Genomic DNA, 26,927 nt, shown 5'->3' with positions numbered 1-26,927 from the left:
CCCATTTTGTTCACAGTAATATCCCCAGAGTCCAACAAAGTAGTTAGTCAATAAATACATGTTCAATGAATAAAGAAAAGTGAGTCAATTCCAATAACTGACAGTCTCTCGAAACTCTAACAGTGTAACTCTTCAGTAAGTAAATTAAGGAGAAAAAAGCTGCCACTCTTGTGAGTGTTAAAAGAAATAATTAATGTTAAATTGTTTTCTACATAATAAATATTCAATAGATACTAGTTTTTCATTGCTTGCTGAACAGCATTATCCATGCTTACAATTATTAATTAAAATATTCTATTGAGCTTGGAACATTTAGAATAATTCCAAAGATAAAATTTGAAAGTTGAACATTTGCTAGATATAATTTCAGAGAAAAAACACAGAAATTTAGTTATTAATCAAACTCTGAAAATGACTGATTCTGTGGCCTAGGATATACACTCGTTGGTTCTTACTTTTTTCATCAATGAATAAAAGAAGATTGAGAGTACCCCTGAAACAAATAATGCATTATGTGTTAATTTAGAGAAAAAAAAAAAGAAGATTGATGATGATTCCCAATGCCTACACATCACTGATTCTAATTTAGGGGTCTCCATATAATATGCCATGACTTCTTCAGAAGCCACCTTCCTTTAATTCATAGTATCTCCAAGTAGCTAGACTATGTCATTACTCTGCAATGACATATGGGAATCTACGTAGATTTTATTTGAAACAAATGTTCTATAGACTAAGTGAAAAAACAAACCTTGAGACTCATTTTTATTTAAATGAATGGCTGATGCTTAAAGTTGTCCAATGGTGAATTGTACTACTTAATGAAAATAAATTTAAAAATAAATATAAAGCAACTTTTACTTGATTACGTATAACATGATCTCTAAATATTTTTCGTCAAACACCCACCAATAAAAATACTTCCGCATACAGCCACAACATATGCATATTCACTTATTTGTTGATAATTTGTATGTGTACTACCATTATGTATTATTTAAAGCCTGCCTAAAAGACACACTTTTCTAAGTATGGGTTCCAACAAGAGAAGGTCCTGGGCTCATAAACTTTTACTCTAGTGAATAAAGAAAACCCACATTTATATAAACAAATAAACAAGTGAGATAATTTCATACTATGTAGGTGTTAGGATGGGGGAAAAAATTATTGTGATACCTGAAAGAGTCCATTTTAGGTGGGAGTGGAATAATAGCTAGAGACACAGTATTTAAGGCAGAAAAATAGTAAGTGCAAAAGCCATAATCTAAGGTAAAGTTTAATATATTTAAAAAGAAACAGATTAAAGTCACTAAGAACTTTTACAAAAATAAAACGACTGCCATATAAATTACCAAATATTTAGGAATCTAATCTTGGACTCCACTTTGTTCATTGATTCCTATGTCAGTATGGGAATCAGTATAAAGTTATACTATGTCTGGAATCTATCAGGTGGGAATTTCTCACTATTTTTCCTTTTCATAATTTTACTGAATAGTCTAAAAGTATATTATTTAAAATAAATTTTAAGGTAATCTATTCTAGTGTATACATTTCAAAAGACTGAACTGAATGAAATTCTAATTGGAATTCCATAAAAGTTATATATCAGTTTTGGTTAAATATGATATTTTCATATGAAGACTACTTATTTAAGAAAATGGTTTGAATTTTTAAATGTTTAGAGCCTCTTTTTATTTCTTTCAACATGATGCTTCTATTTTATTCATATAAAAACACTTGGGATAAATATATTACTAATTTTTGTTGCTCTAGTTTTATTACCCATAGTCAAGAGTATGGGTCTGGCTATACACCCAGAATGCTGGATTGAAACTGGCTTTGTCATTTCCTAGCCATGTGATTTTATGAAAATTAACTAAACTCTCCCTGCCTCTATTCCCTCAAACAAAAAATGTTGATAATTAGTGTACCCTTCTCATTTGAGAATTAAATAAGCTAATAAATATAAAAAGCTTAGACTAGCCTGGAACAGTAAATGCTCAAAAAATGTTAACTGGTATTACCATTATTTTACAGTCAGGTGGTTGTTTTCCAGATTGGACAAAAACTATGTTTTATTTAATAAATCATGCTTAATAATGAGCTAGATATCAGTGAGAAAAAAAGTTGTTCACAATGAGAATATTATATATAAGTTTTTATGTAAAATCGATCTCAGGACATGATTTATTTAGAAAAGCATGCAGTGCCTTCATTTGCCCATTCATCTTTATACAAATAAGGAACTATTATTAACCCTTGCTCACAACAGATACATACAACCCCACACCAGGTTATGTGGCTTGTAAAAAAAGTAAGTACAGGATATCAGTGCCCACTCTCTCCTGCAGCTAGGCACCTTTGCAGAGGGCACAACTCCACTTGGAGCCCTGGTGGGAGGTTTTCAGGCATTTTTAGTTCTTCCTTATGCTTTACCTTATTTATTTTTACAATGAGTATGTATTATTTATATAACCAGAATAACAACACTTTCATTATAAAATATTTTGCCAAAGAAATTTTTCATCTCTCTTCTAGATTAATTCGATAACAATTTTTTTTAATTTTTTTAATTTTAAAAAAATATTTTATTTATTTATTTGTCAAAGAGAGAAGGAGGGAGAGACAGCACAAGCAGGGGGAGCAGTAGGCAGAGGGAGAAGCAGCTCCCCGCTGAGCAAGGAGTCCGATGCTATACTCGATCCCAGGACCCTGGGATGATAACCTGACCTGAAGGCAGACACTTAACTGACTGAGACAACCAGGTGTCCCCAATAGTAATTTTTATCAGCTATTTTTAACTTTTTCATAATTGTGCTATATTGCCCTTTATTTTAAAATATGCTAAAATGTTAATAATTCTGAAATAAACATCTAAAAATACTGGTTTATAAGCTTAAGGAAATTTAAGAAAAATACTGATGAATCAAAGAATAAGCTAAAATGCCAACCATATGGTTAATTTATGTTTTGTCAGATAATCCTCAATCCAACATGTCTTCAATCTTGGAAACAAAAGAATTTAGATTCCTTTGTTCATCAGGATCACTTCTCTATTTGCAGATGGACCAGTCAGATTCTGTTCAAATAGCTATTTATACTAAATGGTTAAAAAGTCATAGAAAATACTAACAAAATATAGTATATTTAGCTTAAAATGGGTATTCCCATTTTAGAACAAAACATAGAATAATTACACTAAGTACAAGGTTAATTTAAATTTTAATTTCTTTCATTGCTTTGTATGACATAACATTTTAAGTAATTAAATTGAGATTGATTTCTGTAACTTACAGCTATAATAACATTTATTAGAAATATTATCTCATATACCAAACAAAAGAAAAATTCAAATCCTTAAATAATATGCATAAAAAAATCTTTCAGTCCAAAACATAAACATTAATAAACATTAAATATATCAATAATAACTAAAGAGTTTATAATAGGATGAATGGATTTTTTTTTTTTTAGTAATATAAACTAATGTAAGATGTGATGAGTGGTAGAAGTGAGCACTGAATATAAAAGTAGTAATTAAATTCCTTACTCTTAAAGGAGACAGTGTATTATTATCATCACAAAATTGTATCCTGAACTCTAAATGGCAATAGAAGAAATTCAAAATAAAAACAGTAATTTTCAAGAATAAAAGGTAAAATAAGCCAAAATATGTTAGATTACTTGGAAATATACTAAAACAATAATAACTAGTAGTTTGGACATTACATGTCCTTAAATAATTAATGTAGCATAAAGTTGATGACTGTAGGTAGTGACTCTCTGTACTCTGAAACATATTATCTATATAACATTTAATAGTCCAGTCTTTCATTTTGTGTTTAAAATTTTCTTTGTTATAACTGTTATAATTAAAAAGAAAGCATTTAAGAAAAAAAAGAAACTATACTACTGTGACAACTATTTTTCGTATTTGCCAAAATGAGAAATTCAATGTTTACAAGGACCAAAGGACAAATCACTGCTAGGAACTTTATTTTTTGTTCCAGTTAAGGAATGACCACTTTCCAATACATTAAGGTTTTGGTTTTAAACTGAACTTTAAAAAATTACGAAGACGGTCTATAGGATACAACTGCTGCTATATTACTTTCAATTAAGTTAACACCACACTGCACTCAATTGCTTTAAACTACAGTGTGCGCCTGCATTTCACTTGAATCTTTAAAATCAGAATAGTTTCCATTAACACTATTACAAGAACTACTGACCTTTTCTTTTTTAAAACACCGTTTCTTTCAAATGCTATTGTTTTAAAGGTCTCATAACAAACGACAAGGCTGCCATCTAGTGCTTTACGACTATTCCTTTCACATTTTTAAGAGAGTGGGAGTCCTATATAACCTAGAGGTGAGGTCTCCCAATACAGTAGCAGCTGTACACCTGTGGCTATTGAAATGCGACTGATATGAATTGAGATTGCTACAAGGTTAGAATACAAATTGTATTTCGGACTTAGTTTAAAAAAAAAAAACTAAGAAAAAGATATCTCATTGATGATTTTTATCCTGTTACATATTAAACTGAAATTTCAGCTATGTTGAGTAAAATAAAATAGACTATTAAAATTAATTTTACCTGTTTCCTTTAAGTTTTTTAATGTAGTTAGTAGAAAATTTAAAATTACGTATGTGGTTCACATTATATTTATATTGGACAGCACTGATCTAGAAGGAAAGTTATCTTAGTCTTAAACATAAAAGATTTAAATAGTAGTATATTTCTTATTTTTTTAAAAAAGTAGAATATAACTTAGACACACCCATAATTGTAACTAGTTACTCCTTTGGGACACAATAAAAGCTAAAGATTAAAAAAGGATCAAAGAGGAATTTCTAATTTTTAAAATCACACAATAATATGCCCCCCCCCAAAATCCAGATTGTTTAAAAGAAGAAAAACAAAATTAATGTGGGAAAGTTAGAGAATAAAGATAATTTATGAGACATAAAAAACAGACAATTTGAGCATCAGTAAGGTTAATAATTGCAAATGAATTTAAACATAATAAATATGTATGAGTCCATAAGTTTATGATAAAAAGAAATCTTGTCATGTTTGAGAGATATTGAGCAAATAATTCTTTACTTTGAAAACTGGCAAATAAAAACAACTAATATCACATTTATCATGCCTTTCCTATATAAACTGTATGAGTAACCAAATATCTGATGAGAGGAAATTTATTTTTACAGAAGTTTTCTAATCAAGAAATAAGGAATTAAAATATCACAGTTTTACAACCCCTAATCAATTATAATCTAAACATTGAGCATCAGTATCTGCTAAGAACTATGTAGAAAATAATGTTAATAAGAAACAATAACAATTAAAAGTATATAAGAGAAGGAAATTACTAAAGACAAATCCTAAAACTGATGAACTAGAAAACAAAATCAGTGGAAAGGATGAATAAACCCAAAGGCCATGTTATAATATGGCAAAGAGAGAGAGAGAGAGAACTACCAATAAAAAAGCACAAGACCCCAAAATTTTGTTTGTATTTAGCTAATCTTTGAAGTTCACTTACTATTTTTTAACTATTCCTGTTTTAAAAGAGGTCTTCAATCTTCTCAAACTTATTTTTAAAAGCTATCACCATAGTTACGCAGTATGAAAATAGAAAAGAAAAACTAAAACATTACAGTCAAAGGTCATTTCATGAGAAAAAATGTAAAAGTATAGTTTGCATTCATTCATACTGAAAATAATCCTAAATATAATATAAACAAGCAACAGTTAGCACTGTCCCAAATAATAATGTGCCATGCCCAGGTTTGGTTTACCCTAGAATTAAAAGATACTTAACATTAGAAAACCCATTTTTTTAAAGTTTTTTTTTCTTTAAAGATTTTACTTATTTATTTGACAGAGAGAGACACAGTGAGAGAGGAACACAAGCAGGGGGAGTAGGAGAGGGAGAAGCAGGCTTCCCGCTAAGCAGGGAGCCCGATGCAGGGCTCGATCCCAGGATGCTAAGATCATGACCTGAGCCAAAGGCAGACGCTTAAGGACTGAGCCACCCAGGCGCCCCTAGAAAACCTATTAATACAACTTCACACTTAACAAGGTAAAGGAAAAAGTCATTCATGATGAAATTTTGTAGCAGACTGATGTAGATAATAATTTTTTAACTTGATAAAGGAAATATTCTATAAGTTACAGCAAACTCTCTACTTGATGGTGGTGTCTAATACCATCACTTTGACTCAGTACTTAAATAGAGATCCCAACCATCCCAGTATGGGGTTAAAAAAACTGGAAAGATGTAAGTATTGTTACCCCAGCATTCTTTTGCTTACATTTTGATAGTAAATGTTTTTACATCCCTTTACATTCAATCTTCATGTGTCTTTAGGTCTGAAGTCTCTTATAGGCAACATATAAATGGGCTTGGCTTTTTTATCCATTTAGTCACCCTATGTCTTGATTGGAGCATTTAGTCCATTTCTATTTAAAGTAATTATTGATAGATAATGTACTTATTGCCAATGTGTTACTCGTTTTACAGTTGTTTTTGTGTTCTTCCCTTGTGATTTGATAGTGTTTTTAGTGTTACACTTGGATTCCTTTCTCTTTATTTCCTGTGTATCTGTTATAGGTTTTTGATTTGTGGTTATCATTAAGTTCATATATAACATCTTGTGCATATAGCAGTCTATAGTAAATTGATGGTCACTTTAGTTTGAACCCATTCTAAAAATGCTACATTTTTACTCCCCTCCCCATGTTTTATGTATATGGTGTCATACTTCACATTTTCTTTTAATTTTATGAATTCCTTGGCTGATTTTTGTGAACATAATTGATTTTTCAGCTTCTGTGCTTTAACATACATACTGGTATTGTAAGTTATTGATCTACTACTTTTATTATATGTTTGTATTTACCTGTGAAATTTTTTCTTTCATAATTTTCTTACTCCAAATTATGGCCTCTTCTTTACACTCAAAAAATTTCCTTTAATCTTTTTTGTAAGGCTAGTTTACTGGTGATGAACTCCTTTAGCTTTTCTTTGAGAAACTCTTTTTTGGTTTTTTGGTTTTGTGTTTTGTTTGGGTAACTCTTTATCTCTCCTTCAATTCTGAATGATAGCCCTGATAGGTAGAGCATTCTTGTTTGCAGCTTTTTTCCCTTTCAATATTTAGAATATATCACACTACTCCCTTCTGGCCTTTAAAGTCACTGCTGAAAAATCAGCTAATAGCCTTATGGGTTCTTCCTTGTATGTAGCTGTTTTTCTCTGTTGCTTTTAAATCTTTTTGTCATTTTATGTATCTTGTTGTGGACCTCCTTGGGTTAATTTTGGTGGTGGGGAGGTAACAATACTTATATTGAACAGAACAGACCTATACTGAACAAAATAGACTTTAAAACAAAGACTGTAACAAGAGACAAAGAAGGACACTACACAATCATAGAACAATCCAAAAAGAGTATATACCAATTGTAAATATCTATGTACCCAACATGGGAGGATTTAAATATATAAAGCAACTATTAACAGATATAAAGGAAGAAATTAACAATAATACAATAAGAGTAGAGGACTGTAACACCCAACTTACATCAATGGATAGATCATCCAGACAAAAAATCAGTAAGGAAACAGTGGCTTTGAATGATTCATTAGATCAGATCAACCTAACAGATATATTCAGAACATTCCATCCAACAACAGTAGAATACACATTCTTTTCAAATGTACATGGAATATTATCCAGAATAGATCATGTTAGACCACAAAACAAGTCTCAATAAACTCAAAAAGATTGAAATCATATCATGCATCTTTCCAAACACAAGAGTATGAAACTAGAAATTAATCACAAGAAAAAATCTGGAAAGAACAGAAATACATGGAGACCAAATAATGCTACTAAACAATGAGTGGGTCAACCAAGAAATCAAAGAGGAAATAAAAAAATACATGAAGACAAATGAAAAGAAAAACACAATATTCCAAAACCTTGGGATATAACAAAAGCTGTTCTAAGAGGGAAGTTTATAGCAATACAAGCCTACCTCAAGAAGCAAGAAAAATCTCAGATAAGTGACCTAACCTTATACCAAAGGAGCTAGAAAAAGAACAAACAGAGCTAAAGCCAGTAGAAGGAAGGAAATAAAAAGATTAGAGCAGAAACAAATGAAATAAAGACTAAAAGAACAACAGGAAAGAATGAAATTAGGAGCTGGTTCTTTGAAAAGATAAACAAAATTGATAAACCTTTAGCAAGACTCATCAAGAAAAAGAGAGGGCTCATAAATAAAAAAAGAAATTAAAGAGGAGAAATAATCAATACCACAGAAATACAAAGGATTATGAATATTAAGAAAAATTATATACAAACAAATTGGACAACCTAGGAGACATCAATTCCCAGAAACACATAACCTTCCAAAACAGAATCAAGGAGAAATAGAAAATCTGAGCAGAGTGATTATGCAAAAAACTGAATCTGTAATCAAAAAACTCCCAACAAAAAAACTGGATAGAAGGGAATAAAACTGTTTTTATTTGTATGTAATATAAATTAATTGTATTTAAAAACCAAACATATCTATAAATAATTAGACCTAATAAGAGAGTTCATTAAGGTTTATGAATATCAGATTAATGTACTTAAATGAATTTAATTTTTATATATCAAACATAAGTAGAAAATGTAATTTAAAAAGATACTATTTAAATAGCAACAAAAGTATCAGGAAATTTAGTATTTTACATAACTAACAAAACATGTGCAGGACATGAAATTGAGCTCAACATTATCATTCATAAGAAAAATACAAATTAAGACCACAAGCTACTACTACACATACTCTAGAATAGCTATAATCAAAAAGACAGACAATATTAAGTGTTGGTGAGGATGTGGAATTATTGAAGCATCTATAAATTTCTAGTAGGAATGTAAAATGGCACAGCCATATTGTAAAATCATTTGGCAGTTACTTAAAAAGTTCAACATACGTTTATCATACGACCCAGCAATTCTACTTCTAGGAATCTACCCAAAGGAAATGGAATCATATGTCTGCACAAAGACCATACGAATGTTCATATCAGCATTTTTCATAACAGCCAAAGGCTAGAAAGAATCCAAATGTTCATCTACTGATGAACAACAAAAAAAGTGGTATATCCATATGTTGTAGCATTCATTACATTTAAAAACTAAAATTGCTATACTAAAAAAGTAAAATAGAAACACCTTGTGATCATCTTAATTGATACAGAAAAACTATATGACATACACAAACACCCATTCTAATAGGACTAGAAGAGAATTTCTTCAACTTGATAAAGGCATCTAGGAAAAACCTACATCATACTTAATAGTGAAAGACTGAATGTTTTCCCTCTAAAATCAACAACAACAGTAGAACATTTCCATGCTTATCATATCTTTTCACATGGTACCAGAGGTAGTAGCCAATGCAATTAGACAAGAAAAAGAAATAAAAGGCATCATTAGAAGAAAGAAAAAAAATCAAATTCCATAGTTGCAAAACACATTATTGTCTGCATTAAAAATATAATGGAATCTACAAAAAAAAAAAGGTACTGCAACTAATAACTAAATTTAATGAAGCTGAAGGATAGAAAATCAACATAAAAATCAATTGTAGTTTTACTATAGAGACACAATTAAATTATATTTATATATATGTATAATTAAATTATACAGACACAAAAATTAAATAATAAAAGATACTATTTACACCAGCATCAAAAATATAAAATATGTAGGAATAAATCTGACAAAAACTGTGAAAGACCTACATGGTGAAAAATACCAAATATTGTTGAGAATAAATTTTAAAATAATTAAGTTAAAAAAGAGATATATATTCATGGGTCAGAAGACTCACTATGGTTAAGATATCAATTCCCCCCAAATTGTTCTATAAATTAAACACAATCTCAATCCAAATCCGAGAATGCGTTTTGGTAAAAACTGACAAGCTGGTTCTAAAATTCATAAGTAAACACAAAAGAAATGGAACCCAAAGCCAAAACAAGTTTGTAAAAGAATGAAATTGGAGAATAAATGCTACATAATTCCAAGACTTATTATGAAACTACATTGGTTGTAACAGTGCTATTTTGGTATAAAAGTAGGCAAATTAATTAACAGAACACAACAGAGATTCCAGAAATAGCCTTTACAGTCTTTTTTTTTTTTTTTAAGATTTTATTTATTTGAGAAAGAGAGAACAAGTGGAGGGTGGTGGGGGAGGGACAAGCAGACTCCACGCTGAGCGCAGAGCCTGATATAGGGCTCAATCTCACGACCATGAGATCATGACCTGAGCCTAAACCAAGAGTCAGGCACTTAACTGATTGAGCCACCCAGATGTCCCAGCCTTTACACTCTTATAAATGGGCAACTGATTTTCAACAAAGGTGTAAAAGCAATTCATTGGTTAAAAGAAAATCTTTAAACAAACTGTGTTAGAACATTTGGATACCCATATGGAGAAAAAAATTGATCCATCTCTTGAAATATATACAAATATTAACTCAAAATCAACTGCATTCTTAAATAGAAAACATAAAAATAGAAAACTTCTAAAAAAATAGGAAAATCTTTGTGATCTTAGGTTAGGCTAAGATTTCTCAAAAGAACAGATTGATAAATTGCACTTCATCTTAATTAACAACTCCTCTTCAAAAAAAAATACTCCTAATAGAGTGAAAAGGTAAGTCACAAACTAAAAAAAAAATATTTACAAATCATATGTCACCTAAAATATTTGTATCTGTAATACATAAAGTACTCTGAAAACTCAATAATGAAAACAATCCAATTTTTAAAAGTGGACAACAGATTTAAACACACTTCATCAAATAAAAAAAAATAGAGAGCAAATAATCACGTGAACAAATGTTTAACATCATTTCTCATTAGAGAAATGTAAATAAAAAGAGAATTAGATACCATTACACACCTATTAGGACAGCTAAAATTAAAAAGACTAACCATATGAAATACTGAGAGATTTGAAGAACTGAAACTCATACACTCCTGGTGGGAATGTAAAATGATATAACCATTTGAAAATTGTCTCTTAAAAGGTTAAACATACATCTAATGTATGATCACTACCCAGTGAAAGTATCTTTCAGTAAAAAATCAACACAGCTTTTTAGTGATGACCAAAATTGCCCCCTGCAAAAATTTATCACAAAATTCTATTCGTTCAAAATTTAATCAAAATGAAAAGATCATATTAAATCCAGCTGAGATTATTCAAGTCCTATTTTTGTTTCCATGTCCAGAATAAGATCTATTTCTATGTCACTATTCAAGAGCAGAAAAAAATGCACCAAATATAATTTTTAAAATACAACAAAAGACTGCCTTTCTTAGCAACATATATGGAATTGTATTGTAAGATTTAAGAAATAGAAATGGTAACATATGAATGACAACATCAGCATGCAAGATGAATTTTATTACCTGCAAAATCACCTAAGACTAAAAATATAAACTATTTAAAATGAAAAAGCAAAAGTACTTACAATAACATGTTCCTCTAAGTGGATTACCAACATAGCGATTTTCAGAGTCACATCTGTAGAAATAAAAAACTCATTTACTACTGAGCAACAAAATTCAAAACCTTCATATTTTTTCTTCAAGCAAAACAATAATTAAAGTCTACATTAAAACATCTTAAAAACTATACCATTAATCAAATTTTTAAAAACAAATCTTCAAAATAATTAATGTAGAAAGCCAATATTTGAGCATGAGTAGAGAGAAGAAACAGTGAAGACAAGCAGTAACACACACAAGATGATAAAGGGGAATGTCACAAGGCAGATGGGGTAAGATTAGGAATTTGGGGATATATATTCTTCCTTAATATTATGAAAAGAAATTGAAAGTCTTGATAAAGATATAGAAATACTTCTAGGTGAAGGAAGAAAAGTTGGGGAATTTATAAATCTACATCATTTTCTTACTTCTGGTATTCTTTGAAATATATTTTTCCCCAGTTTCTACACAATGATTTTATATTTTAAAAAAGATCTCCCCAATTGTGTAATAAAGAAAAGTTTTTTCTGAATTGTCCAGCTCTAAATTCAGTAGCTCAAACTCTGAATTTATGTAAGCAGATTATAAAAAATGGAAGAACATAAGAGCATTCCAAATCATGAATTCTAAGTTAAATTAAATTCTTCAAAATTATGGTTAATTATAGCACTGGGAGAAGATCATAAATGTTCTCAAAATTTCTGAAGTTCACATTTTTATATCTGTCTCCAGAATTCAATTAAAATGAGAATTAGTGCCTAAGAGAGATACAGCTTGATTTCACGTAATGTTTTTTCACTGGAACACCCTCCAAAATAAATTATTATAAAATGATATACACGAGGCTAACTGCATAAAGTGACTTAATATTTAAAGTATATGTAAAAGTTTAAAAGATCAGAAAGATCTTCCAAAATGTCTTTAGTTTTAATAGCATTAATCAGAACAGAGGAATAATTTTTATATATATATTTTTATTAATAAAAGGCCAGACAGTTGAAAATAATAAGCTATAATCAAGTTACATTCTGAATGCATTTTTGAGCCATGTGTTGCTAGTGTTTTTATTCATGAGTTGAAGAGTAAATCTTTTTCCACACTAACTGCAAAATTAAAGTTGAAATATAATAGTCAATTATACCACTAACTTTATTCTCTGTGAAACAATGAAACTTTGGGGGTTAGTTTCCTATAACTTCCCCAAATCGACTTTCAAAATGTGTGATATATAGTTTTCTAGCTGTAGAAAATGATCATACTCATTATTGCTAGGTTAAGCACTTCAGGTTCTCTACTATTTCTATATTTTGTTCCTTCATTTAAGCTCACCTCCATAAATCCCATCACTTTGTACCAAATATATACGTATACTGAAGGACTGATTCACAATACTATTATAATTCCTTTTTCTGTCACAAAAAATATGACTTGTGCCAAATGGATATCTCAATACTACTTTTATTTTTTTTAAAAGAGTTTATTTATTTATTTGAGAGAGAGCACAAGCAGGGAGATCAGCAGAGGGAGAGGGAGAAGCAGGTTCCCCACTGAGCAGGGAGCCCAAACTGGGGCTCAATCTCAGGACCCTGGGATCATGACCTGAGTTAAAGGCAGATATTTAACTGATTGAGCCATGCAGGTGCCCCTCAGTACTACTTTTAGAATAGGAAAATATTCAAAATAATAGTGCCTACCTTGTTATGCATGATATTCCCTGCATATCATATTTGTCTAAATAAATGGCTTTCAAAGTACCATAGCAATCTAAAGTGACTTTGACAAATGTTAAGGATTTCAAGTACTTTTTGATTAATCTATATGTTGACTTTAAGAGCTCTGGATACAAACCTATATCCCCATATGGAAGTTATACAGTATTTATTCTGGTTGATAATATTATGTTTATTCAAATTATTTAATATCATATTGGAATAGAAGTTATTGTAATATGTTACCTTCAACATAATATAATTTTTAAGAGGCCATGGTTAAAATTTTATTTTCTCCAAGCTACAAATTATCTCAGGAGGATGAAATTATATGCTTTTGTTTAGGAAGTAATTTTTGCTACGTTTCATTACTCAAGCCCAGAAATTTAATGGAAATAAGGAATTAATACCACCTTGTTAAGAACTAAGCTGAGGGGCACCTGGGCGGTTAACTTGGTTTCAGCTCAGGTCATAATCTTGGGGTAGTGAGATGGAGCCCCATGACGGGCTCTGTGCTCAGCTCGGAGTCTGCTTCAGATTCTCCCTCCCCACCGCACCTCCCCTTGCTCATGTGCTCAAGTGCTTGCACACACTCTCTCACTCTCTCTAAAATGAATAAGTAAATAAAACCTTACTTAAAAAAAAAAGAATTAAGCTGAGAGGCTTTATAGAGTTCTTGAAGGTGTCCAATATAAAATTATATTCTCTTCTAAATTTTCAAACTCAAAAAAGCAAATTAGAATATGTTGTCTAAAGATCTTTATATTAATAAGTTTGAGACAATTTTGAATGTATTAAAAGTATTTCAAAATGTATAATTATGAGCAGAGTTTAAACATCAATTTTTAGTAATTTAATTTCAGCTATCATCTAAAAAATCATTAATGCCTGCAAATAACTAAGGAAATAAATAGTTCCAAAGGAAATATAATGAAACGTTAGGCATAAAACTCAGCCTGCAAAACACAAAAGTAGGCATAAATATATGCAAATACATTCCTTATTTTTCATTGGGACATCTCAACATCATCAGGATGGCAGTTAATTTGAAAGGTAATTTTCAATTTTACCAAATAAAAATTCCAATAAGCTTTAAAGGAGTTAGAAAAGTTGATCTTAATGTTCACATGCAGAAGTAAACATATAATAGCCCAAGCAGTCATTGATATATGCATGTATAAGGAAGATATGGTATGTATACACAATGGAATATTATTCAGCCATAAAGAATGATATCTTACCATTTTCAACAACATGTATAGACCTATAAAGTATAATGCTAAGTGAAATAACTCAGAAAAAAAAAATCATATGATGTGGAATTTAAGAAACAAAACAAACAAGCAAAGGAAAAAGAAAAACCAAGAAATAAACTCTTTTAACTACAGAGAACAAACTGATGGTTACCAGAGGGGAGGAATGTAGGGGGATGGATGAAATAGGTGATGGTGATTAAAGAGTGCACTTATCATGATGAGCACTTAAGTAATGTACAGAATTGTTGAATCACTATATTGTATACGTGCAACTAATATAACAATGTATGTTAACTATACTGAAATTAAAATTAAAAATTTAATTTAAAAAAAACAATGAAAAGGAAGAGCTTTGAGGGGAACTAGACTTAAAAGATATTAAAATATCTTCAAGGTCTATACAATTAAAATAGTGTAGTATCAGTGCATTGATAGAAAGACCAAAGGTACAGAAGAGCAATTCCAGAAACAGGCTCAACTATGATATACTAAAAATCTAGCATATCATATGATAAAAGTGGTATTTTAAATGATCAAGGTAAAGTCTTTTTCACAAATGGTATTCAGACAACTGGATAGCCATTTGGAAAAATATAAAATCAGATCCAGTCCTCACACCATACACATACAAAAAACTCTAAATGAATCAGACATCCTAGCATACAAAATAGAATTTTAAACAATTAGAAGAAAAAATTGCATGATAACATGGGTATACTGAAAGGCATGGTAAAAAGAAATGCCATTAGTAAAATCAAAAGATAGGACAAGTTGTGAGAACACTGACAATATATGTGAGCTAAAAGGGCTAAAATCCTTAATTTATAAAGAACTCTTTAATAATAAGGGAAGGACAATTCCATAGAAAAACTGGCAAAAGCCATAGACAATTCACAAAAAATTATATAACAGTGGTCTTAAATATATGAAAAGATGTTCAACTTCACATTTAAACAGGGAAATATGAGCTAAATCTATACTAAGATGCCACTTCTCCCTCATCAGATTGTCAAAATTTCAAAATTATAGCAATATGCTCTGCTTATGAGACTGGGCAAACAGTGCTCCTATACAATTATGAGCTGGTGGGAATACAAAATGAGAAAATCCCTATGGAGGAAAATTTAGCAGTATCTAACAAATCTACGTGAGCATTTATTCTTCAACCCAACAATCCCACTTATAGGAACTTGGAAGTAAACCACCAGCAATATGAAAATATATGAGCACAAGTTTATTTACTGCAGCATCATTTATAATTACAAAATATTGTAAACGATCTAAATGTCCATGCACACAAGATTTGTTAAATAAACTACAGTACATAAACACAATGGCATATCATACATCTGTAAATAAAACCAAACAAAAAAGATAATGAAGATCTTTATGACTTAATATAGATACATATCTCTGATATGTTACCTTTTGTGTAAGAAGGAAAAGAATGAATGTATGTGTATATGTGTGTGTATATGTATATATACACACACATATATGTAAGAAACATATGCATGTATATAAAACATATATATAGATATATAGAGATATGAATCACAGGAAGGATAAACAAGAAAACAATGAAGTCAGTTACCTACTGGAGGAGAAAGGAGGAAATGGGAACTAATCTCTCTGAGTATATTTTTAAGTACTTTTGTCTTTTGAAAGAATGTCAATGTTCAACATATTCCAAAATATATACATATTAAACCAATAAGAATGAGAAAGAGGAAAAAAAAACCTTAAAACAAAAACTAAAAGAAATGAATCTAATGAATTTCAAATGAATACTATTTAGCCATCCTGAAGCGAAAAGAAGGAAGGGAGGGAGGGGAGTAGGAGGGGAGAGGTGAGGAGGAACAGAAAAGGAAGGAAGGGAGGAAGGGAAGAAAGAAAAAAGAAGAGGGACCATTCCAAATAACTTCTTAACGCAGTATCTGACTATATAACCTCAAGCCTGAGCAGAGTAAGGTGGAGGAATCAAACTTTGAAATCTTTTTAGGTTTGCTTATTAAAGTGATATAGACAAAGCAATTCTGAAAGTATTTCTTATATTACAGAATTGAGCAAATAAAGAATGTATTAATGTCACTGGAAGCCAGTGTTCTCACTGAGGAAGAAGAGACATTACAGATATTAAACTGGAAAAGGTCCAAAAGAACCTTAGAGGGATACACTGGAATTGGAAGTCTGGGTATGAAGTAATGTTTTCTAAAATATGTATATGTGTGTATATGCATGCATATGTACACATGTACATGTATATATGTACTTATTTGTACATATAAATAAATATTTCCTAGTTCTGTTCACTGAACAGTCCACTAAGTTAAGACAGCAAAGAGCGTAGTTAGCACCAAGATATTAGCCTCTAATATAATTCTTCATTACAAGGAATCAGAGTTCTATAAAAATATTTTTTTAATTTTTTTTTAAAGATTTTATTTATTCATAAGAGACAGACAGAGAGAGGCAGACAGAGAAGCAGGCTCCCCGCTGAGCAGGGATTCCGACGCAGGACTCGATCCTAGGACCCTGGAATCACAACCCGAGCCGAAGGCAGACACCCAACCATCTGAGCTACCCAGGCGCCCTAAAAATATTTTTTAAATGGCTGATCTGAGGCAGGACAGGTATAAGATGAGCCTGGAACATCTTCTTATATGAGAAAGTAAGGAAGTATTCACAAAATGATGGGTATATGTCACAAAAATACAAGTGAGCTTTAAGTAGCTCCCACTGGCCAAATCTGGAACAAGATGAGTGCTAAGTGAGTAAGTATAACAGTGATTTATAAATTATTGGAGAAAACAGGAATTCATTTATTATCACCAATAATAAATAAATGGTGGAGAAGGAAGAGCTCTTACTAAAAGTACAATTTTAAGAACTCACTGGTAAATGGAGAGGAAGTATGGGAATTGGTAATCATCATAGTAAAGATAGAGACCAGAGAAGAATAATAAATTTTTTCTTCTTATAAATATGTCATATCCTATAAGACAAATTTGCCTCATGTCTAATTCACTCAAAAAAGAAAAAAGAAAAGAAAAAAAAAGAAAGAATTCAGGTCTACTTATCATATCTCTAATCAAAATCCAAAATCTTGCATTCAAATAGCAGAGTCACCACCCATGGAAAAATATATTCATTACAAGGGATGAAATAAATGAAATCTAAAGTAAATATAAAAATGTATATGTGTAAAAATTTATAAATATATGTATAAATGTATCACCTATACCTAATGCTGTGCTATGCAAATGAATGATCTTCCCATCTCATTTCCCACATATCAAAATCAATTGATAAAACCATTTATGCAAATCTATTACAAATATAATCAGCTGATATATTGAAATGTTTGGCACAGCCATTATAGATTTTCATGTAACCTATATAATAATGTGATTGGGAATCAAGATTATCATAACCTATCAATTTCATTGTAGACCTCATACATAAATGAAATTAAAATATCAGAATGGAGTACCTCACAATTATTTTCAACAAAAGGAGAGAGCAATATTACAAAGAAAATTCTAAATTCTTTCTTACTAAAATTGTACATATACGAATGTGAAATAATCAGATTAAGAAAAAATGTTTTAAGGTATGTTTTACTTTCTATTATTTTAAAGATTATTTATTTATTTATTTGAGAGACAGAGAGCACAAGTGGGAGGAGGAGCAGAGGGAGCCTCTGCGCTGGCAGTCTCTGTGCTGAGCATGGAACCCAACACAGGGCTCGATCCCACAACCCTGAGGTCATGACTTGAGCTGAAATCAAGAGTTGGATGTTTAACCAACTCAACCACTCTCGGGTGCCCCAAGCTGTTTTGTTTGGTAACAAACCACTGTGTTAAGAAACACATAAGTAAAATTTCTTTTTAAATAGTCTGTTTTTATTTTTATTTTTTAAAGATTTTATTTATTTATTTGAGAGAGAGAGAATGAGAGACAGAGAGCACGAGAGGGAAGAGGGTCAGAGGGAGAAGCAGACCCCCTGCTGAGCAGGGAGCCCGACGTGGGACTCGATCCTAGAACTCCAGGATCATGACCTGAGCCGAAGGCAGTCGCTTAACCAACTGAGCCACCCAGGCGCCCAATAGTCTGTTTTTAGAAAAGCCTTAATTTGCATTGTTAAAATTATTTTGCCCATTCAGGAAAGTATATTTTTTCTATCAAGGATTGAGATGCCCTTCATAGTTTGAAAACCCTAAAAGCACATAAGGTATGTATTATATATTTAATACACAAATATATAATTCAACTAAATAAAATAAAAGATCAATTGGATATATTTGCACTAGTTATCTACTGCTAAGTAACAAATCACAAAAGCTTAGCAACTTTAATCAACACATATATATTAACTCACAGTTTTTGTGGGTCAGGAGTCTGAACATAGGGCAAAGTTGGGTTCTCTGATTCTGAGATGAGGTACGATACAATCAAGGCATTGGCTGGACCTGGGGTCTGCTGTATAGCTGTAATCAAGGTGTCAGGTGGGGTTGGGTTCTCATCAGAGGCTTGACTGGGGTTGGGCTGCTTCTGAGCTCCCTCAGGTTGCTGGCAGAATTTATATCTTTGTGACTATAGAACTAAAAGCCTTGGTTTCTTACTTATTATTGGCTGGAGGCTGCCCTCAGCTCCCAGAGGATGCCTTCAGCTCCACTTAATTCTTCAAAGGCAGCCAGAAAGGGAGAAACTCTCTAGATCAAATCTTCTAGCAAGACACAGACTTAGGGGCACCTGGGTGGCTCAGTTGGTTAAGCGACTGCCTTCGGCTCAGGTCATGATCCTGGAGTCTAAGGATCGAGTCCCACATTAGGCTCCCTGCTTGGCGCAGAGTCTGCTTCTCCCTTTGACCCTCCCCCCTCTCATGCTCTCTCTCTCTTTCTCAAATAAATAAATAAAAATCTTTAAAAAAAAAAAGACACAGGCTTAAATGGGTGCCTGGTGGCTCAGTCCATTAAGAGTCTGCCTTTTGCTCAGGTCATGATCTCAGGTCCTGAGATTGAGCCCCGTGTCAGGCTCTGCTCAGTAGGAAGTCTGCTTCACCCTTTCACTTTCTCTCTGGGTTCTGTCTCTGTCTCTCTTTCTCGCTTTCTCAAATAAATAAAATCTTTTTTAAAAAAAGGACAGACTTAAAGTATATATACAGAAATGACATGTTATAATTATAGAAGTGATATACCATTATCCTTGCCATATTTTCTGGTTTAGAAGTCAAAGATCCTGCCCACACCATATAATAGTGTGAATACCAGGAGGCAGAGATCATTGATAGTCATCTTAAGGTCTGTCCACTATAATATTTTGTTATAAGTAAAATTTCTTACTATAAAATATTTCAATATATTTATTTGAGATATGAACATATACTAATCTAATTCACACAATAATTTGAGAAATTAAATTACCTGATGAAATTCAAACTCAGATTATAGGAGGTAAAGTGAATGTGAAGGGAAAGTATAGATATAAATAATAATTATTTAAGCATATTAATATTGTACTATATAAATTACATTAATATTTCTAATATGTAGGCCAAGTAATATTTTTAAATTCAGAATCTTTCTGCATAAAGATTAGATACAAACATTAAAAGCCTTCAGAAGTCTTCTGAATGGTTTAATTAAAAACATAACTTCAAAGTATTCTCTGTCTAAAGCAAAGGGATAATCATCTTCTATTCCTAGTAAGCAAACTAAACAAACAGCCAGACCTTTTAAGAAAACAGATTTAGGCTGAAATATATATTAGGGATTTTGAAAGGGCAAATATTGTCATTACATGTCACCTAAATAATGACTATCACTTCTGTGAATTACCACATTGCATTATAAATATAACTTTTAAAAGAGAAAATATAAAATAATTCCACATTCTAAGTGCTAAAATACAGCATTTCATCTTGTCACTATTAATTTAAATATTTAAATATATATACATATACATCTTATCATGAAATATACTTTTTCTACTCAGAAACTAAAAAACAGGGGGTGGATATCTAATTGCATTAATTTTGAAATATCATGACAGATGATTTAAAACAGCTGGGAATCTGATAATAAATTTGCATTTATCATGAGAAATTATAAAAAGTACACACAAGACAAAACACACTTACTTCTGTTTTGTTTTTCCTCTAAAAATACCCATTAAAATGATATATAATATAAACAAAAATATGATATTAAGGAGTAGCACAGTATCAATATTAATAACACATTTCTAAGGCAATTTAACTTAAAAAAATCAGAAACAAAGGTAAGATAAATCCTCAAATAGTACAGAAGGTACAGGTTTTAAAATTATAAGGCTGTTTATGGATTTCAGAGACCAATAATGATAAGTAGAACTAACCAGGTAAGTTAAAGACAACTCAAAAAGGTAGAGTTTACTTTCTTATGCTTAAAGGCTAGAGAGCAAAAGAGTGAAAAATGACTGTATGCAGAAAAGGATGGAATCCCAGGATCATCTGGGGGATCCTTTTGTCCCTAATTACAGATGGGGACAATATTTCACAGGGAAATGGATTAGAGTCTAGGTCCACCAAAGTTTAGTGAGCTATGTCCTAAAGAGTAATCTTAGGAAATGAGCATAGTGAGGCCTTCCAGAGACTGCAGATCTACTTTGAACCAAACTTATCTACAAAAATGAGTAAGGCTCTACTGTTCTCATGCACATAGCAGAATTAAATTCTCTTTGGAAAAGATTTCATCCAAGATCTCAATCTATAATTAGATTTTGCAAATGTGGTATTGAGGACAAAATGAAAAATAACCAGACATGGAAACAGATAAGGAAACAAGAACAGGAGCTACCAGAAACAAAGGATGATGAAATAGGGCTACGGGAATCCAGATATTATCAGGAAAAAGACACAGGTCTTAAAATAATGATGTTTATTATAATGGAAGAGATGAAAGAAAAAATTTGAAATTTGCCTTAAAAAATGGAAACAATAAAAGACAATTAGAAACTATAAAAGACTTAAAAAAAAAAACTTTAAAAAAAAAAAAAAAAAAGAAACTATAAAAGATAAGTTTAAGAATTTAATCTGAAAAAGTGGGAATGATAAAAAGAACAAAATGAAAATGCAGTAATCAAAATTAAGAACAGAATGGATGAGATTAACAGCAAATTAGACACAGTAGAAAAGGGAAAAGTGAACTGAAAAGAGGTCAGGAGACACGGGAAAAATATGAAAGAGACATAAACGATATGGGGTTACTAGAGGCCCAAAGCAGAAGACAGAGGAAACAGAGAAGAAACATTTGAAGAGTAGTAGCTGAACTTTCTAAAATTCCTGATATGATAAAAGAAAAAAATAATTATAAGAAGGATTAAGCATATCAAAAATTTTTGTTTAAAAACCAAAGAATAAAAATAAAATCAGACATAAAAAGAAATTAAAAATCTGAATACTTTATATTCTTTTAAAGAATTGAATAGTTTATATCTTATTTTAAAGAAATACTTAGAACTTTTCCACATAGAAAAATCTAGGGCCATTTTGCTACCGTACGGATATTACTTAATAATGGAGAAGACAAGGAAGTTTTAAACAGAACTCCCCAAAAATCACTAACCATATGGAAAAGATTAATGTTTCAGATTATATTAAAATTAAGAACTTCTCGGGCGCCTGGGTGGCTCAGTTGGTTAAGCGACTGCCTTCGGCTCAGGTCATGATCCTGGAGTCCCGGGATCGAGTCCCACATCGGGCTCCCTGCTCAGCAGGGAGTCTGCTTCTCCTTCTGACCCTCCTCCCTCTCATGCTCTCTGTCTCTCATTCTCTCTCTCGCAAATAAATAAAAATAAAATAAAAATTAAAATCTTAAAAAAAAAATTTTTTTTTAAATAAAATAAAATTAAGAACTTCTCTTCATCAAAGATATACAAAACAATGTGTAAATCCAAACCACATAGTGGTATTTACCACACATATCACCAACAAAAGACATGCATCCAGAATGTATAAAACATTATTACAAATGATTAAGAATCCAGTAGAAAAAAAAAATCACAAGAAATTTGAAAGAGCACAATTTCATAAAAGAGAAAAAAATTGGTGTTAAACATATGAAATCTTTTAAAGATTAAACAAATGGATATTTGAGAACTTTAGTTATTAAGAAAATCCAAATTCAACTTGCAACACCAGAATCCTTAAAACTAAAATGTCTTAATACCATGTATTGCCAAGTGTATAGACATTAAGAAAACTTTTACAGCCCTGGAAAGAATATAATTTGATGTAACAATTTTACAAAACAATTAATCCTCTGAAATTGAAAATATAGATACCGAATACATACCCATCAAAAATGTACACAGTTGTGAATCAGGAGATATACATGAGAATAACAATAAGTGCATTAGATTTCATGTAAAACAAAAACAAAACTAAGATCAAATAAGACATAGGAGAATGAACAAATGAAGGGGGGTATAATAGTGCAACGAAATACTCTGCATCATTGAAAAGGATCAAATTACAGCTATATGGATGCAACAACTTAGATGGATATCAAAACATGTTGGGTGAAAAACATGACACAAAACACTATAGCCTCAGACTAGAAGAAAATATTTGCAAAAGATATATCTGATAAAGGGCTGTTATCTAAAATACATGAAAAACTGTTAAAACTCAACAATAAGAAAACAAACAACCCAAATAAAAAATGGGCCAAGACTCCACACCAAAGAATATATACAAATAAGGTATAGCAAATAAGCACACAAAAAGATGCTGTACATCATATGTCATCAGGGCCATTCAAACGAAAATAACGAGATACACACAATTTTGTGTGTATCAACTTTTGTGTGTAATGACTACACACAATTTTGAACAGGCAAAATCCAGAACACTAATAACACCAGATGCTCATAAGCATCCTAGAGAAGAACACAGGTAGCAACCTCTTCGACCTCAGCCGCAGCAACTTCTTCCTAGAAACATTGCCAAAGGCAAGGGAAGCAAGGACAAAAATGAACTATTGGGACTTCATCAAGATAAAAAGCTTTTGCACAGCAAAAGAAACAGTCAACAAAACCAAAAGACAACAGAATGGGAGAAGGTATTTGCAAATGACATATCAGATAAAGGGCTATAAAGAACTTATATCTATAAAGTTATAAAGAACTTATCAAACTCAACACCCAAAGAATAATCCAATCAAGAAATGGGCAGAAGACAGGAACAGACATTTTTCCAAAGAAGACATCCAAATGGCCAACAGACACATGAAAAAGTGCTCAACATCGCTCGGCATCAGGGAAATCCAAATCAAAACCTCAATGAGATACCACCTCACACCAGTCAGAATGGCTAAAATTAACAAGTCAGGAAATGACAGATATTGGCAAGGATGCAGAGAAAGGGGAACCCTCCTACACTGTTGGTGGGAATGCAAGCTGGTGCAGCCACTCTGGAAAACAATATGGAGGTTCCTCAAAAAGTGGAAAACAGAGCTACCATACGACCCAGCAATTGCACTACTGGGTATTTACCCTAAACATACAAATGTAGTGATCCAAAGGGGTACGTGCACCCCAAGGTTTATAGCAGCAATGTCCACAATAGCCATACTATGGAAAGAGCCAAGACAGTATGGTACTGGCACAAAAACAGGCACATAGATCAATGGAACAGAACAGAGAGCCCAGAAATGGACCCTCAACTCTATGGTCAACTAATCTTTGACAAAGCAGGAAAGAATGTCCAATGGAAAAAAGACAGTCTCTTCAACAAATGGTGTTGGGAAAATTGGATAGCCACATGCAGAAGAATGAAACTGGACCATTTCCTTACACCACACACAAAAATAGACCCAAAATGGTTGAAAGACCTCAATGTGAGACAGGAGTCCATCAAAATCCTAAAGGAGAACACAGGCAGCAACCCCTTTGACCTCAGCCGAAGCAACTTCTTCGTAGAAACATCGCCAAAGGCAAGGGAAGCAAGGGCAAAAATGAACTACTGGGACTTCATCAAGATAAAAAGCTTTTGCAAAGCAAAGGAAACAGTCAACAAAACCAAAAGACAACCGACAGAATGGGAGAAGATATTTGCAAATGACATATCAGATAAAGGGCTAGTATCCAAAATCTATAAAGAACTTATCAAACTCAACACCCAAAGAACAAAGAATCCAATCAAGAAATGGGCAGAAGACATGAAGAGACATTTTTCCAAAGAAGACATCCAAATGGCCAACAGACACATGAAAAAGTGCTCAATATCGCTCGGCATCAAGGAAATCCAAATCAAAACCTCAATGAGATACCACCTCACACCAGTCAGAATGGCTAAAATTAACAAGTCAGGAAACGACAGATGTTGGCGGGGATGCAGAGAAAGGGGAACCCTCCTACACTGTTGGTGGGAATGCAAGCTGGTGCAGCCACTCTGCAAAACAGTACGGAGGTTCCTCAAAAAGTTGAAAATAGAGCTACCCTACAACCCAGCAATTGCACTACTGGGTATTTACCCCAAAGATACAAAAGTAGGGATCCAGAAGGGTACGTGCACCCCGATGTTTATAGCAGCAATGTCCACAATAGCCAAACTGTGGAAAGAGCCAAGATGTCCATCGACAGATGACTGGATAAAGAAGATGTGGTATATATATACAATGGAATATTATGCCGCCATCAAAAGGAATGAGATCTTGCCATTTGCAACGACGTGGATGGAACTGGAGGGTATTATGTTGAGCAAAATAAGTCAAACAGAGAAAGACATGTATCATATGACCTCACTGATATGAGGAATTCTTAATTGCAGGAAACAAACTAAGGGTTGCTGGAGTGGAGGTGGGGTGGGAGGGAGGGGGTGACTGTGTAATAGACACTGGGGAGGGTATGTGCTCTGGTAAGCGCTGTGAATTGTGCAAGACTGTTGAATCTCAGATCTGTACCTCTGAAATAAATAATGCAATATAGGTTAAGGAAAAAAAAAAGAAGAAGAAGAAAAAGGTAGCAGGAGGGGAAGAATGAAGGGGGGGAAACTGGAGGGGTAGACGAACCATGAGAGACAATGGACTCTGAAAAACAAACTGAGGGTTCTAGAGGGGAGAGGGGTGGGAGGATGGGTTAGCCTGGTGATGGGTATTGAGGAGGGCACATTCTGCATGGAGCACTGGGTGTTATGCACAAACAATGAATCATGGAACACTACATCTAAAACTAATGATGTAATGTATGGGGATTAACATAAGAATAAAAAAAAATTTTTTTTAATTAAAATAAAAAATCCAGATTGACAAAACAAGTCAATGAAAAGATTAAAAAATAGTAATTCAGTATCTTTAAAATTAAGAAAAAAAGTAAAAATAATGGATTAAAATAAAATAAAGATTGAAATTACTGATAAATTAGAAAGTATTTCACATTAAAAATATATAAACTTGAAGAGTGATTAATCTGAAACTTAGTATAGTTAGAGCACAAGTCTCTGAAAAATAAAATCAATCTCTATACATTATGTAATTCTTACCCTAGGAAAAAAACAGTATTAATAATTTTTGGTATCTAAAGAATACTTAATTTTAGTAATTACTAAATATTTTATATTAAAACTGGGATTTAATAGCTCACAAAAACTATTCATATATTTTCCAACAAATCCAGAAATAGTGCCTCAATTCTTATTTGCCAAGTAACCTTAATAAAGAAAAGATGGGGGGTGGCGCCTGGGTGGCTCAGTTGATTAAGCAACCAACTCCTGATTTTGGCTAAGGTCGTGATCTCAGGGTCATGGCATCACACTCCGTGCTGGGCTCCATGTTCAGCAGGGCATCTGCTTGAGCTCCTCGCTCTCTGCCCCTCCCCCAACACACATGTGCATGCACATATGCACTTTCTCTCTCTAAAATAAATAAATAACATCTTTTTAAAAAATAAAGAAATGATGGGTACACAGTAAGTAAAGAACACTGGTTTTTTAGTTATAGAAACTTAGATGGAAGTTCTGCTCTAACACTAATTAAACTGTGACCTTGGACAAACTAACTTTTATAAGTTTCCATGTCCTTAAGAGTAAAATGGGGATAATAATACTACCTACTATACAAAATTATTGTAGGAATTAAATATGAGTACCTAGCCCAGAGATAGGCATTTGGTAGAGTTCAATATATGTTAACTATGATGATGACAGTAATGACAGCAATGAAAAAGAGTAAAAACATAAAAAATAGAGGATATTATGTTTGCACCTGCAAATGTCAAAGCAAGACAAAAAGATAATGATTGGAGAAACAGATTACACTGGAATATTTTCAATCATCTATCTTTCTTCCTAGAAGTAAGAGTGCTGCACTGGGGCCACCAGAAATGAATCAAACTGGCATAGCACTGTA

The 26,927-nt window shown here is 32.0% G+C and overlaps 1 protein-coding gene across 1 annotated transcript in view; it reads right to left on the bottom strand.

Moving 5' to 3' along the window:
• Positions 1 to 26,927, bottom strand: part of ATRNL1 (attractin like 1) — an 814,868-nt gene that overhangs the window by 545,394 nt on the left and 242,547 nt on the right. The window contains exon 21 of the mRNA XM_021699729.1: positions 11,555 to 11,607. Within this exon, the coding sequence (XP_021555404.1) occupies positions 11,555 to 11,607 (53 nt within the window). The remainder of the gene's footprint in view (positions 1 to 11,554; positions 11,608 to 26,927) is intronic.

Source organism: Neomonachus schauinslandi, chromosome 6 (assembly GCF_002201575.2).
Source record: "Neomonachus schauinslandi chromosome 6, ASM220157v2, whole genome shotgun sequence".
NCBI lineage: Eukaryota > Metazoa > Chordata > Mammalia > Carnivora > Phocidae > Neomonachus > Neomonachus schauinslandi.
This window is presented reverse-complemented; position numbering and strand designations above follow the sequence as displayed.